Here is a 16,064-nt window from a genome sequence, read left to right as displayed (position 1 = left end):
TGTTTTATTTTTTTATTTTTTATTTATTTTCAGTTATTTTAATTTTATTTTAAAAAAAAACAAATACAAATTAAAAAACATAAAAAACATGTAAAAAATTATAAGAAATTAAAAAATTTATTGGTTATTTTTTGAATGGCGTAAAAAACTTTTAAGAAATATTAAGAAGTTTTAAATCAGGGACTGAGGGACATAAAAATTTTTAAGAAATTTTAAATCAGGGGACATAAACAAAAAATGTTATACATGTAAACAAATTTAAGATTACACCTGATCCTAAGATTTTATTGGTCATACACGCGTGCAGACAGACAACACATGGTTTGGAGTAGAATGGAAGTGTCCTACGCATACGCTTCGGACAATGATACCGATTGATATCTTCATATGATATTGTGATAAAAATGAAATGAATACAATATTGTTTTGATGTTTTAAATATATTGTCTAAAATTATAGGTTTCGGGTAAAGATGATACTAATTTTTGTAATATTTGAATAAATTTTCCTCTTTAGGTTTGGATCAAGTGATTGTATTGAGTATTGACACTGCTGAGCACAATATTAAATTTTTTATTATTGTTTCTATTTATATGTATTTTTTATATTCAAGTACTCATGACGTATTTTGTTGATGCAGATCATCGCATCAAAAAATATGGTGTAATAAAAACGGTTAGTAATTAATTGTTTAAAAGATATAAATAACGTAAAAAAATTCTTTTTTTTTCATAAAATAATTTCGAAAATAGCAGATAAACTTATGGGAGCTAAATTTAGTAAATTAACTAGAAAAAATTAAATGTCTCAATTATCACTTGTTGCCTCAGCGATTTCGTCTATAATTAAATGTCCCGTAAAAACGTATGATGAATGCAAAGCTGATGGTTTAAAAATTGATCCCGCTCAAATCTTAGATCTTGATACTATTTATAAAAAATCTTTAATACGAATTAAAATCAAAGATATTGATCCTCCTAAAGATGTAACTTTTTCTGATAATAACAAACTAATTCAAATTTTCGTCAAACCTTTCGAATCTCTCGCTGGGAATAGTCAATCAATGTTTGTTGATACAAGTATCACCGTTCTTGAGTTTAAAAACGTCATTTGTGCAAAGTTTGGAACAGTTATTAAGATGATACGTCTTATATTTAATGGTAAACAACTGAATGACGATAAAACTCTAACATCTTACAATATTCAGAAAGGTTGTACAATACAAGTCTTGTCTAAAGTCGTTGGAGGCCATGATTTTTATGTTATAAGGCCTGATTTATTAGATCCATCATATGATCGTGACTTTACAAATATAAGTGATAATGGAGAAACTTTCCTTCGTGGAATGGAATTATACAGACGACCTTATGGATGGAAAAGATTTGCTCTTAATGTTGCCAGAAGGTATGGATCTGATGCAATATGGTTGGGAAGTGTTGGTACTAGTTCTCGTGAATGGCCAGTTTCTTATCATGGGACTGATGTAGACAATGCAGAACAAATTGCGAGAGAGGGTTATCGAAATGAAAGAGGAGTACGCTTTTCATATGGGACGGGAATATATTCAACCCCTGAAATCAGTATTGCCGAAAGATTTGCTACACAATTTGAGCGCCAGAATGCTAGATGGAAGGTTGTTTTTCAGAATAGAATTAACCCTGTAAGATTAAGTAAGTATAATAATACTTGGCTAGTACCAGAAGATGATGATATTAGACCATATGGATTGTGCATAAAAAGAATTGGCAGTTTATAATGCTAATAAAATTATTAAAGACATAATAATGTCGAATATTTATTGTGTTCTTTTATCTTAATAGGGGGTATATTAGGTCATTATAGTAAAAAAATTGTAAAAAATTTAAGACAATTTATTGTATGTATAAAACAAAACTGAAATAAATTTATAAAATATTGATCTTTTGAGTGTCATATTACAATAGGGAATTTGATTGATTAATCGACCAAAGTAAAAACCATGAAGTGCAACGTTATCGTACCACGTAGTTTGTAGTGAGATGTCAAAATTATCAAATTATCGGATACAGAACATAATAATATATCTTGTTAAATATTAACTATTTTAACTATTTTAAACTAAAATTAGTAATTTCCCGGCTATCTATATAAGACCGGGAAATAACTAAACGAAGATTCCCGGTCATTTATAAACTCAGCTAATCACTCGCAATTTTTAAAAATTAGTATGAAGGTGATCATGAGTGACACTTAGTGCGACAGGGGATTAATGTATTTATTTAATAATCTGAATTCCAAAGTCATTTTTGGCATATAAATATGTATGCATAAAAAGATTCTTAAAAATCCGTTAAAACAAATTAAATTCCTTAATGATTTAAATGATTTAATTTTTTATAAATATATATATATATAAAATGTAATATATTAACACAAAATTGCGCAATAAAATTTATAAACATGAAAATTATCATCTTGATTTCATTCATATTGTTATTATTATAGGATGCCCACTTTCGGGTATCGAATATCCCGCAGTACAAAAAATAACAACTGCTGCGCCCTGACTGCGATAGGTATATTATAAAATATAGTATCTCCAATTATAGAAAATCATTTCAATCTCGTAAATATTCATCTTGAAGGCTTTCAAGAATATCCTGGGTAAGTTGACAATCAGCTATTTTTTTAAAAAAATACGAAAAATCAGTAAATATAATGCAAAAAAAAAGAAAAAATTATCGGTACTGTATATAATTGTTACCATGACTAGGCATTCTGCTATGACCATTTTTCGTTTTAGACGGTATTTTATTTAATTCGGAGCAATTAATTAATCTGCTCGTGTAACAAGACTTTGGATGATATTGAAGAGATGTATTTTCTATTGACGAAAAAAAACAATAAGTCAGTAAAATTTTTTTAATATGTTTTCACTATTTGCTTATTTATTACCTGGGACGGGTACTCTTTCGTGCCAATTAAATCTATATTCATTCTTCCATGTTCTAAAATAATCAATTAATTCTAAAGATGATGGTCTTTTTTCAGGATCTTGATCCCAACATCTTTTCATCAATTCTATGTATTCAACTTCTGTACCTCCAACGATCCTTGGTCTTAATTCATGACAACAAATATTCAAGATAAGATCAAAATCGTGAGGAACATTACTAAAAGCAGGAACGCCAGAAGTCATTTCCCACATGATTATACCAAAAGAATATATATCGGAAGATTTTGTATAAGGTCCACCATTTAAAACTTCAGGAGTGATATAAGGAATTACACCATAAACATCACCAGATTTAGAAGGTTTATCAGCTGGTCGACTTAAACCCAAATCACTTATATGAGCGTGCATATCAGTAGATAATAACAAGTTACCACTATGAAGATCACCGTGAAATAAATTACATTTATGCTAAGTAATATAAAATTACCATATTTATCATTTGGGTTACATTTTTTTATCATTAAATTGTCTATTAAATTTCCGAGTTTCACCTCGTTTAATACGACCATATAATTTAACGTTTTCGGATATTCCATATAATTGAACCGAAAGTATTCTATCATTTCCAGCCGAATATACAAATTTTAAATAATTTTCCCACTAAATAAATTATAATATAAAAATAAAATAAGATAATAGACAATATAATTAACGAATTACAATAAAATTAACGTTACCTCTTCTAAAAAAGTGGGATTAATATTCTTGGAATTATTTAAACTTTTTAGTACTACGTTTATTTTACCGAACCTATTTTCATTACCACTAAGTGGTGATTTAACATCTTTAGCTTTTGAATTCTTACAATCTTCATCATTTATTGAATTAATATGTCTACACCATTGTTTCCTTTCATTATTCCATTTTTCAATATATCCATCCAACCAAATAGCCTTATAAACGGTACTGAAACCACCACTAGCGAGAAATAATATATTTCTTAAACGATCATAAGGAATCCATTCTATAACTTCATTATAATTTCTTGCTTTTAATTGAGCATCTTGTATAAATTTGTCTATTAATTCATTTCCGCTGGTCCAATTATCGAAATTTTCTTGAAATCGTTTTGAGTTACAATTTTGACACTAAAATATTCTAGTATTTGGTTTTTTACAATCAGAACATAAAGACATTTTTTTTTTAAAAAAAAAAAAATTCTTAATAATTTATTTTTCAGTCACTTTATTATTTAATGCAACTCGACTGAATTTTTTTAAAAAACATTATCGTATTATATTTAATCAATAATAATATTTGTTTCACTAAATTATTCTTAATAAATTTGTGCATTCAAAAGTTTAAAAAAAAACGCTTCATTACACAAATAAGCCATGTCTTGAAAATTATTTTTTCGCATATAAATAAATAAACAAACAAACAAATAAGGATAAACGAGTATACACTTTTGTTCCGAGTATTAAAAATAAAATTAGGGGGGTGTAGGTTTAATGTTGTAAAATTAATTTTTAAGACGTTTTTGCAAGACCAAATTAAAATAGATATTTTAATTGATTCCCAAGTACTTGAAGGTAAGCATTTGTCATCTAGTGTCTTAAATTTTTGGTGACCAACATAATTAATTAAATTTTTCGTTTATCATAAAATACTGTAATTAACAAAATTACGTTTTTTTCTCAATTTATGAGTGAATACTGTATTTTTTAGTAGTATTCGTAAGGTATGAGACAGTAATTTGGTATATCGTAATTATCGTATGATATTAAATTGTAAAATATCATGTCGTGTTTTTCTTTTACAAAATATGTGGAATTTGTTTATTTATTTCATCACGAGATCGCAGTCATTTCTCCGATAATCATTTCACCGACAATTATCTATTATCTCACCAAAAAACGTTTCACCGATAGGGTAATTTCGAAGACAAATGTTTCGCCGACGATCATTTCACCATTTAGGATTAGTGCTAGGTTTGGGTAAGGGAATAGGATTAGAGTTAGAATAAGGTTAGGATAAGTGGATTAAGATTTTATAACTGTCGGTAAAATTGATCCTTTTAGTGAAATGATTATCGGTGAAACGTTTTAAAAGTCGGAGACCTTTCAACGTTATCCCATTGAAATATTGATTAATTGCATTACATAATTTTGGAATACGTCTGTACATTTCAATGATCTTACAGAAAAACAATACATCCAAAATTTCCTTAATTAGCAATAATATAAAGAGGCTATTTATGTCAAAAGAAACCCCTGTAAAAAAGTATGAAATCCCGACGATCAGAATCCCGATCCAATTCTTAATCCTGAAAATTCAAAATCTCTATCCCGACATTTAAATATCCTCATGAACACAAAAAAAAATTTAAAAAATAAATTTATTAAATTATAAAACAGATGATATTAGTAATAAAGATGATATTAACTTGTTAGTATTATCAAAAAATTTTTTAAAAAATCTTATCTTTATATTCAAAAAATTTAATATAAAACAAACTGATATTTATTTTTTTTTTTCACTAATTAATAAATTCGGAATAAAACTTTTAAACATTATCTGTTATATAATAATTCATTAAATTTTTCGAATATTATTAAAATTATTAGATCATTTAAATCCAAATGGAACTTGTTGCGTAAACGAATGAAATCTAGCACAATTTCGAGAATTGGTATTTGATAATTTTTTTTATGTTTATATACAACTACTGTATAATTTATTCAGATGTTAGTGCGTCTAAATTTGCTTTTTTTATTTATGAGTGTTGAGTAAACACATGGTTGTGCTTCTTTCTCTATTGAAACAATCTAGAGTGACTAGAGACGACTGATGATTATCAATCACACATGATTTAGCGCGAATTTTATTTTGATGATTTTGTATATAACAACAAATATCGATGAAGGAGATTCTTTAAGATAATAATGATGAAAAATAAGTAACGTTTAAGACCATAAATTAAGTAGTAATAGGATTAATTCGTCTGTTCTAACATGTGATAAATGCTTGCAATATACGTAATTCTAATGATAACAAATAATGAATTAAATATGACAATTACTTTTACTGAAAAAAAATAATTTGTTTTACAAATATAGTAAAATATTCTTCAAATCTATATAAGGTTAGAAGTTTCTGTATCAAAAAAAAATTTTCATTACATTTATTCGTTGGATCACGTGATATAATATTTTCATGTGATCCGCCAAATAAATTGTCGCGAATGTCGCGTTTACATAATAGTTTTTTTCCTTACGATCAACAATCTTCTCACTTCGAATTTTTTATTAACACGAACTTTTCGATATGCAAAGTTGTTTTAATGTAGAAACTAAACCACAGCATCCCCCTGTCTCTTTTCCTTATTTTTACGCTGTCGACGAGAGTTTTTGGAGTTTAAGCAATTATATCGATTGGATTTGTAAAAATATGCGTATTTTACCACAATATAAGACGTGTTTGGACGATTTTTATGATTCGTTGAAGTGGATACATGAAAATATGGTAATCGCTTCGTATTTTCGCGAATGTGCTGGGAAACTTATAATCGATAAAGAGGTAAACGTCAAAAGATAATAAGTTGTTAAAATGTTAATTATTATCTTGCTCACAGAATTTAATATTAATTAGCTTCCTGAGACTAAAGAACTTATTCGAGAACTAAAAATACAATATGAAAGAATTAATAATGAAAGATATAGAGAATCATATAAGGTTTGTTAATAATATTACATATTCTTGTTGATGAACTTTGTACAGCTCACTAATGTATAAAATAATTCATGAATTATATTCTCTATAATAGGGTGCAGTAAAACATGATAACGATTATTTAAATGATAAATCAATGGATGGTTTCGAATCAACATTTGATGAGCCCTACAAAGATACAATAATGAACGAAATGACTCTTAAAGAAGAAATTATGTTGCCATCATCAAAAGGGTTTAATTTTTATAAGGTAAATTTTAAGACAGTAATTGTAAATACATATTAATATTATTCAACAAACTCATTATATTATCTTTAAATTAGGATTCTTTTGATTATTTACTCTCTTCTGGTGTAGATGTTTTTGAAACTTTCCATAATTACCAAGCTAAAGTCTCTAAATCTTGTAAATTCATGACGTAAGTTTAGCTTGATCGTAAAATTAGTCCAATTTATATAATTTAAAAATATTTTTTTTCCTATAGGCCTGCTTATTGGGGAATTTTAGACCTTACAAATGAAACCTTGAATGGTACAGATTTCACAGATAAGGATATAAAAGAATTGGCCCAGGATTTTGCAAACAGTATTAAATGGGAATCCGTGCCGGCAGAGGAAAGTGTCCAGGAATACTTCGATAATGGTTGTAAAAGAATCTATGAAATTGATGAAAATTATGAAACATTAAAAAAGTTGGACAATGCTATTCAATATATAAAAATAAATACAAAGGGTATATTAACGGAAGAAGAATTAAAGATGAGTTTAATTTTCCCTTTATTTCGTGGTATCTTTACATCTGATCATATTCAAAATGTTTGGTAAGTAAGTAAATAAATTTGTTGTATTAGTTTACGGGTTAGCGATGTTCGGTATTGATACTTTTTTATATGTAGGGGAGAGATCAAAGTGGATTCATTAAATACACAAAGAGTCGATATGAGAAGTATTTTAATTAGAACATCAAATAAATTTGAAGCGATTTATGGAAAGGTCGTCGGAGGACTACAACCTATTGTTGTTCCTACAGCCCATGAAGAAAAACGATTTCTTGATAAAGTAGCACTTATGATCGTCATGCGAGATAGTCTCAACGATTTACTAATGAAGTGTAAGCATGTTTTTGACGAGCAACGTATGGATATCATCGTCTATGGTTGGCTCCAAGTTGGTATGTTTTATTTATAGCAGATACTGGAATGGCTGATGGTTTTAATTAATTTTATATATTTGATAACGCAGGATTAAAACTAAACTTTTATGCGATGGATTGGAGAGGAAATGGTATGTACAGATTCGGATTGATTGATCAATGTACCCTACCATTAAATAAAAATTATTGCAACATGCTGGAGGATACTTACTGTGTTCTTAAATCACTTGAGGTAAAACTATTTATTATTTTTTTCGATAATCATAAATGCTTGCTTACTCATACCTATGGATCTATTATTCTATTTAGAACAAATTGCTTGAAACCGAGCAAGCGGTGAGAAATCTGTTCTCAAACAACGTAAAAGGAAAGTGTCGTGGATTAGTTGCTGAAAATGATCCAAGGCTAAATTTAAATAAAGCATGATGTTGAACATCGGAGGAGAGTTTTGTGACGGTAGTGAATTATTTGAATATAACATTATGCTTTCTATAGATTTATCAGTGTAGATGCAAACACTTGTGAATTTTTCTATTTCTTAATTGTTATAATTAAACTTTAAATCAGAAGAAATAAAATAACATTTAATTAAGCTAGTTTGGAAGATTTTTTTTTTAAAATTGTGATTTAGTTGGTACTTTAAATAATGAAATAATGATAATGATGGTGTCGCAGAAATTGTTGCTGTAAATAGTGAAAAATTCATGTGTCCGAATAATCCAAGATCATATTTATTATTTCTAAAAATAATATAAAAGTGCGTTTCGACTAATTAATTTGTTAAGAAAAATCGTGTAACATCTATATATAGATCTAATAAATAATTGATCGATCTTTTTTTTCTCACTTCTCGAAAGACTTGTGTAAACATTAGACAATAGATCAAGTTTTATTAGTTAATTATATTTATAAAAAAAAAAGACAATTAAATAGTACAATAATAATTTCAAATGAAACTTACGGTTAACGTTAATGGCAAGAAAAAAAAATGATATTTTCAATCAATAAGATCACGAATTCTGGATGATATTATGTTAAAGGAATAAAACGATTATGATAATATTTATATCAAGGTTTGTGATTGTTAATGAGACTATTGAAACTTATCATGTAAATATATATTTATTTTTCTTAGAATTTTTTTTTTAAAGACCGATATATTCAAGAAACTTTCACCGAATTTCCATCAAGTTCTATTGTATACTAGGCATGATTATAATAATTTTTTATTTAAATTTTCCCAATTTAAAAGAATTAACAACGTACTTCACGTTTTATTAGGTAATACTTCAGTCTGAAATTCTTTCACCTTCTTTATTTCATAATAATCAATTGATACCTTTTTTTCATGGCAGTTATATCTAAATTTGTCATCATTTACGGGAGAGTTTTACGTCTTGCAGTGAGGGAAAAAAATAAACAACGAGATTTTACAGTTTTTAATGGTATTATACATTATAATTACATAAAGACTTTGAAGTTGCAATATTTACGAGGTAATCAAAGAATTTCGTAATCATAGAATAGTAAGTTTGATTAAATATACTACAAAAAGCAAGAATATGTTACTAATTAAAAATATTTCTTGTTCTTGATTATAGAATTGAATAGTATGGTGGTGATCAATCATAAGTAAGATATTGTATTTTATTCGTTGACCTTCTCAAAGTTTGATATAAAAAGCTGAAAAAGATTTGGGAGACGTGCAGGTACAATGATACTCGAAAATTGCATTCCTTGAAGATCAAATCCTTAAGATAATGAAACTTCAAAATCAATTAATAGGGTATTTCGAGTTCCTACAAACTACAAAGATTTACGCAAGGGATTTTTTATCTCCGTAACAGAACGTACCGTTGGCACATAACGAAACGTTGGTATCAAATATCAATTACAATCTACTAACAACATAAGAAATCAAAGACAACAGAATCTTAGAGGTCAAGCCAAAAGGAAAAAGTACGCGAAGAAAAGAGGGAAGGTAAAAGAAGTCAAAGATGAGACACGGACCGTCTCATAAATTTAGTGAAAGAGAAGGAAGGATAAAGGCAGTAATGTGAGACTTAAGGCGTCGTAATTAGTCACACTTTTTTTTCTTTTAGAGTAGATTTTTTTTTAATCCTTATTTCTTATTCCTTCTATGTTTAATAAAGAAATTATAATAGTAATAATAATAATAATAAATACTTTATTTTATTATCTTTTTTTTCATTTATTCAAATTTATTTATCTAATTCGAATGATTTCTTCATATTTTTTTATTAAAGATTATTTCTAATTTGACACATTTGACACATTTGACACACGCAGATTCATATCTGATAATATCGCGATCATATTTTGAATAGATTTCATTTCTTTTAATATATTTAGAAATTAGGAATGACCAAACTTTAAACCTGGATTAACCGAACCAACTTTGATTGCTCTTTAAATCAGTCTTGAACTGATCTCAAAGCCTCTATCCGTACCGTTCTTAATAGCCTTAATTAGAACTGATTCAAAAGACTGATTCTAGGTTGAATATGTACAGAGTACTTACTTATTAGTTACGTATTGCTTATTATTTATCAAAAATTTTCTTTAATTGCCTAATTAATTTAAAAATAATCCATTTAATGATGTCTTCCTCATAATGTTAAATTAAATATTGTAATAAGGCCGATGTTCATGTTTTTGGACCGAAGACTGAGAACAACGGTCTTCAAACCGTTTCAGACCATTCTACTCAGACTGAAACACATCCCTATCAGAAATTCGAACGACTTTATATGAAAAAAAAAATACTTTGAATAAATAGGTAAAGTTTAACTTAATAGATGATTGAAAATAATAGATTTATTTTATTTAAAGGGAATTCAATGGGTACCATATTGTATGAAGCCGGTGGAAGTTTCACAAAGTAGAGAGGAACCAAGGGTAATAAAAAGGCATAGGTCATCGAGTAATCTTGCAGAAAAATCAAAACTGTAGATAGTTCTAAGCATAGAAAATTCGCCATGTATCGGCTGGCCAATGGTCACCATATCCTTTGTATTTATTTGCATGTATTATGGCTCCGTCCCGAACTCTGTATTTATCTTTGTGTGTATTAATAAAGCAATTCTTTATATTCATTCGTAGTATAATATTTAATAATTCCCGTAATGAATAAAAATATTCTTAATTATGTCATCTGAGCTTGAGAAGTTGGAGAAGTATAGAGAGAGAATGTTAGATATGATGTTGAGAGTGTTGAGCTAAGAAAAATCGCAAATTCCAAACCAGATGCATCCAGACAGCTAAGGAAATTATTAATGAGGAACCTATTACTGAATATCATCCTCCTTTCTTGAATGGACTAGAGCTTGATGCCTTTTTTCAAAAACATCAAATTGGATTGGAAGTGCAAGGGGCTCATAGTATAAAGATATCAAAACATCATTAATCGTGATCGGCAAAAAAGATTGACCCGGAAATTGTTATTCCATAAGGATACGAAAAATTAAAGAATTCGTTGATCAAGAATTCTAAAGTTTCGATCTCCTATAATCAATGACTTTATAATACATGTAACTACGTTCAAATTGCAGATAAATTGGGCGTCCCGAACTTCATATTTTATTTTTTATCACTGTATAAATGTTACCTGCGGCAATGGCCGATACATGCAGTACATTGTGTAATGAATAAAAAAAGCTAGTTTGATAATTCATTTTTCGATTTTCCAATTTTTTCAACAAATCTGCGATCCAACCCGAGGATCGAAACCCTACTATGGAAGAAATATCACTTGAATTATGAAATTATCAAGATAGTTTCACAACGCAACACAACAACAAATTAGCACACAAAATTCACTTTAATACCGCCACAAAAAAATCATCGCGACTAGCACCTAAGAAAAGGCTAATATGGGAGTCCCTACCACGGTACCACCTATACAAAAAATAAGTTAAAAAAGATACGTTCCCTTCGAAGTTCGAATATGATATTGAGTAGATAGAAAGAGAAATGTAGTAAAATATACAGGTATAGATCGTCAAACATGAAATTTATTTTTATCTGTATTAATAAAATTTTGGATACTTGTCCAATTATTGTATTAGTATGGAATTTCGCATGTATCATATTTTTTTCTTGGCAAAAGTGATTGGCGTGAACAATTGTTTACGCTTTTTATACTTTTATACTAGATCACGTAATATTTAATATTACGCCTCCAAGTTAGAAGTTCGGTTTAACCAACGCTCAAATGTTGTAATCCGGACACTGAACACTAAAAAAAAAAAAAATTTTTTAGTAAAAAAAAAATTGATTTTAATTAGTTTTTTTTTCGATTTACAAATATATTTTTTATTTTTCAATTTTTTTTTTATGTTGATTTTATTATTCATATTTTTATTTACTTTTTTTATTGTATATATTTATTTATAATCAACACTTATATATCTAATTTACCTAGTATTAATCTATTTTATTAATGAGTTGTATTAGTGAAAGATGTTTTTGATCTGAAGCTATTTATTAAATTTCCCGATCTGTAAGAATTGAAAAAAAATATTTATTAAGTAAAAAATAAAAATCCACAGGTTGACCAAACGTATACGTGACCCTGACAGCCAATCAAATTATTTTAACTTATAATAAACAGAATAGTTTCACCGGTAAATTCCTCATCTCATGGAGTTTGCATATTCTAGCGGAAATATTATAAAGAATTAAAATATATTAAAAATTGAAAGTTTGAAAGCTAATACTCACTTTGGAAAAGATTAATTTGTGAATTACCAATTATGTGATGTTTTACACACATTCAGCTCTAAAAGAACGTTTAAATTAATAATTTTTGTGATAATTAAAAAATTTATATATTATTACAATATGATTTTGTAAAATTTAGAGAATGGATTGAATATGATAGATTTGCCAGTTGAGAAATGTTTAAATCATATTATTTATAACGATATTTTAGTAATTATTCATCTATTTTATTAATTGATTTTTACTTCAAATATCACTGGGGACGATCATCACCGTTGGCCAGAATTATCAATTTTTACCGGCACTATATTTTTTTAATGCTGGTCGATCGTCATAATTCAGTCACCGGTGATCATCACCCCTAATAGTTAGAAAATTCTTATTAATTTTAATTAATTTCGTCATTTAATCAATTTAATTGCCGATCAGATTTTTGTGTATTTTAACTAGTCTTTTTTTCATAATTTTATTGTCGATCTTGAAATCATTTCCATTCCAAATTAATTTTTTGTTTAACGTTCTCCTTTATTTTTGAAAATTTTTAAAATAATTAAATAATTTAATTTATTTAAACACATATGTTCACATATGTTTAAAGCACCCCCTCTCTTTTCTGAAATTGGGTGTACCGAATATTTCCGATTTTACCGAAAACTTCCGAAAATTTAATATGTTTAAATATCATATTTGTTTAAATTATTCCCTCACCCCCCCTTCAAATTTTTCGACGTTAAACTAATTATTAGTTTGTCACCACTATTTTATACGAATTAATAATATATTTTTTTAAATAAATTATTTATTGAAATGGACAAAATTAAACTTGTATTTGAGAAAATAAAAGATTTTAATCGTCATCGTTTGACTAAAGAACAAAAATCGTTAGTTGATAATAAACTAAGTGATGATGTAATTGAACAAATAAAAGATTTAAATCGGTTTTTTTTGACTGAAGAACAAGAATCGTTAATTGATAAACTAATAATAGACAAAGAATTAAAAAAACGTTATAAAGAATATGGTTTATGTGATAATTGTAATCAACCTAAAACTAACTATCGATATTGTTGGCCATGTAATTCACAACATTTTAAACAAAATTTCAAAAATTGGACAAGTGGAAATCATGAAGTTGATAAATTTATTCAAAAAGCACAATTAAAAGCTAAAGTTAAACATCATATCATAGAGTGGATTGAATATGATAAATTTGAAGATGTTGAATATTTAGCAAAAGGGGGATTTGGAACTACTTTTAAAGCAGTTTGGAAAGATGGTCCTATATGGAATTATTACAATAATCAATGGGACCGGGATGACAAAACAAAAGTCGCTTTAAAGTGCTTACATAATTCACAAAATATTAAAGCAGATTTTTTAAAAGAAGTAAGATATTTTTTATATATTTTAGTATTATTAAAATAAATGTTAAATAATATTTATAATTTTTTTCTTTTAAGGTTGAATCAAGCATTTTATTATATAATACAAGTTTCATAGTTCGTTGTTTTGGCATTACCAAAGATCCAAAAACAAATAATTTTATGATGGTAATGGAATTAAAAAAAGGTAGTTTAAGACAACATTTAAATAACAACTTCACTTCACTGAATTGGTTTCAAAAGTTGGATAGTTTACATACTATTGCAACTAATCTTCAGTATATTCATAATAAAGGATTAATTCATCAGAATTTTCATTGTGGGAATATATTAAGCAATTTTAATAATAATGCTTATATTACTGATTTGGGATTATGTCAACCAGCAAATGTCAAATCCCCTAAAAATAGTAATAAAAAAATATATGGAGTATTACCTTATGTAGCTCCAGAAGTTTTAAGAGGAAAAGAATATACTCAAGCAAGTGATATTTATGCATATGGAATTATCGCATATGAAATTTGTACAGGTTTCCCTCCTTATTATGATATAGCTCATGATGAATCCCTAGCAATGAAAATTTGTAATGGTTTGAGGCCAAAGTCTAATTATAGAATTCCTCAATTAATTTTTGACATTATTAATCGATGTTGGGATGCTGACCCTTTAAAACGACCTAATGCAAGTGAATTACGATACTTAATTTATGATTTATGGATTGATGATGATAAAGCGAATTCTGTAATTTATAAACAAGCTAAAGAAGCAGATGAAATTAATAAAAAGTTACCTTTAATATCTAATGATACTAGTATATCATGTGTGACACATCCTCAAGCAGTTTATACAAGTAAACTTTTAGATTTTAAAAATCTTCCAGAACCAAAAAATGTTGATAATACTGAAATAGATTATTCAGGTAAACATATATAACATACTATAATAATTTAAATTTATTTTATAATGCTAACAAAATTTTGCGTGTGATTTTTTGATTTATTAATTTTAATTAAACTATTTTTTATTATAGATAAAAGTAATTAAGCTCAGATTACGTAAAATCAATATATTTATTCTTATTATGTAATTATTTATTTTATTTGTATTTGTATTTTGTAATTGGGGATTGAAGGAGTTATTTATGATTTAAATTTAACAAATCTGTGTAACTAATTTAACGGTCTTCTAGATTGGAATACTGAACAAGTCCATAATTTGAAACCCGGCCCAGTCCGATCTAGATTTCAGCCAGAATTTCTTATTATCTACGATATAATTATGGTAACCTCTATAAAAAAAAAATTATTTGTTAAAAAAAAAGTACATCACATTTATTTAGTATTAAAAAAATCTAAGAAACCTTAGAAACCTTCATTTATTTGTATCTTTATAATTTATTTGTATATTTATATCTCTATATTTATTTATATCTTCATATTTATTTATATCTTTATATTTATTTATTAAAAGTTTCGTATTTACTTGTAATAAATTAATTAATAATTTTTTTAATAAATAATAACAATATGAATATCTTTTTAACACATTTTTTATGAGATTTTCACTCCTCACGAATATTTTGTAATCCTTTTCTCTATAGGCCGACTAAAATTTTCAAAGTTTAAATGAAAAAAACGAGACTATGATGACCTTTTAAAGTTGAAAGTTGAAAGCAAAAATTTTATTGACTTCAGTATATATATATATATATATTAATAATAAAATTTACTCATAATTGTAGCTAAGTAAAAGAAAAATAGAAAGTTATTTTTTAAAGATCCAATTTCACGGCACAAAAGATAATTGTAAAAAAAAAAAAAATTTAACGACACATTAAAAATTGACAAAATTTTGTGATTTATTTAAAAATTCTAAATGATGTAACTAAACTCTTCAATTCGATAAAAGCTATCAATATATACTTGAATAAAAAAAAACATAATTTGACCAATTGGATAAACGTTATAAAACATTTTGACTAAAAAAATAAAGAAAATAAAATCTAGTATTTAGTTTTAGTATATTTTGGTTTGTCTTTATAATCTTCGGAATCCATTTTTCCTTTTTCCAAATTTACCGAGTTTCCAAATTTTCCAAATTTTCCAAATTTCCAAAATTT

The 16,064-nt window shown here is 26.9% G+C and overlaps 4 protein-coding genes across 4 annotated transcripts; 3 read left to right on the top strand and 1 right to left on the bottom strand.

Moving 5' to 3' along the window:
- Positions 1 to 733: 733 nt before the first annotated feature.
- Positions 734 to 1,938, top strand: OCT59_005864 (uncharacterized protein). Its single transcript, XM_025309112.2, has one exon. The coding sequence runs from the start codon at positions 803 to 805 to the stop codon at positions 1,754 to 1,756; it is 954 nt and encodes a 317-aa protein (XP_025183954.2). The 5' UTR covers positions 734 to 802; the 3' UTR covers positions 1,757 to 1,938.
- A 659-nt stretch (positions 1,939 to 2,597) lies between these two features.
- OCT59_005863 (uncharacterized protein) lies at positions 2,598 to 4,131 on the bottom strand (the record flags this gene model as incomplete). Its single annotated transcript, XM_066140896.1, has 6 exons — positions 2,598 to 2,659; positions 2,744 to 2,863; positions 2,935 to 3,098; positions 3,444 to 3,595; positions 3,673 to 3,803; positions 4,113 to 4,131. 6 exons carry the CDS (start codon positions 4,129 to 4,131, stop codon positions 2,598 to 2,600), a joined length of 648 nt encoding a protein of 215 aa, XP_065997739.1.
- Positions 4,132 to 6,262: 2,131 nt separating this feature from the next.
- Positions 6,263 to 8,246, top strand: OCT59_005862 (uncharacterized protein; the record flags this gene model as incomplete). The annotated part of the gene is made up of 8 exons (XM_066140895.1): positions 6,263 to 6,514; positions 6,587 to 6,670; positions 6,762 to 6,917; positions 6,992 to 7,086; positions 7,153 to 7,488; positions 7,564 to 7,838; positions 7,910 to 8,052; positions 8,130 to 8,246. The coding sequence occupies 8 exons, from the start codon at positions 6,263 to 6,265 to the stop codon at positions 8,244 to 8,246; spliced, it is 1,458 nt and encodes a 485-aa protein (XP_065997738.1).
- Positions 8,247 to 13,370: 5,124 nt separating this feature from the next.
- On the top strand, positions 13,371 to 14,989 carry OCT59_005861 (uncharacterized protein; the record flags this gene model as incomplete). Its single annotated transcript, XM_066140894.1, has 4 exons — positions 13,371 to 13,949; positions 14,024 to 14,223; positions 14,560 to 14,864; positions 14,976 to 14,989. The coding sequence occupies 4 exons, from the start codon at positions 13,371 to 13,373 to the stop codon at positions 14,987 to 14,989; spliced, it is 1,098 nt and encodes a 365-aa protein (XP_065997737.1).
- Between the last annotated feature and the right edge of the window lie 1,075 nt (positions 14,990 to 16,064).

The sequence above is a fragment of the Rhizophagus irregularis genome, chromosome 14 (genome assembly GCF_026210795.1).
Source record: "Rhizophagus irregularis chromosome 14, complete sequence".
Classification (NCBI taxonomy): Eukaryota; Fungi; Glomeromycota; class Glomeromycetes; order Glomerales; family Glomeraceae; genus Rhizophagus; species Rhizophagus irregularis.
Note: the sequence above shows the minus strand (reverse complement) of the source record. Positions and strands in the feature narration are given on the sequence as shown.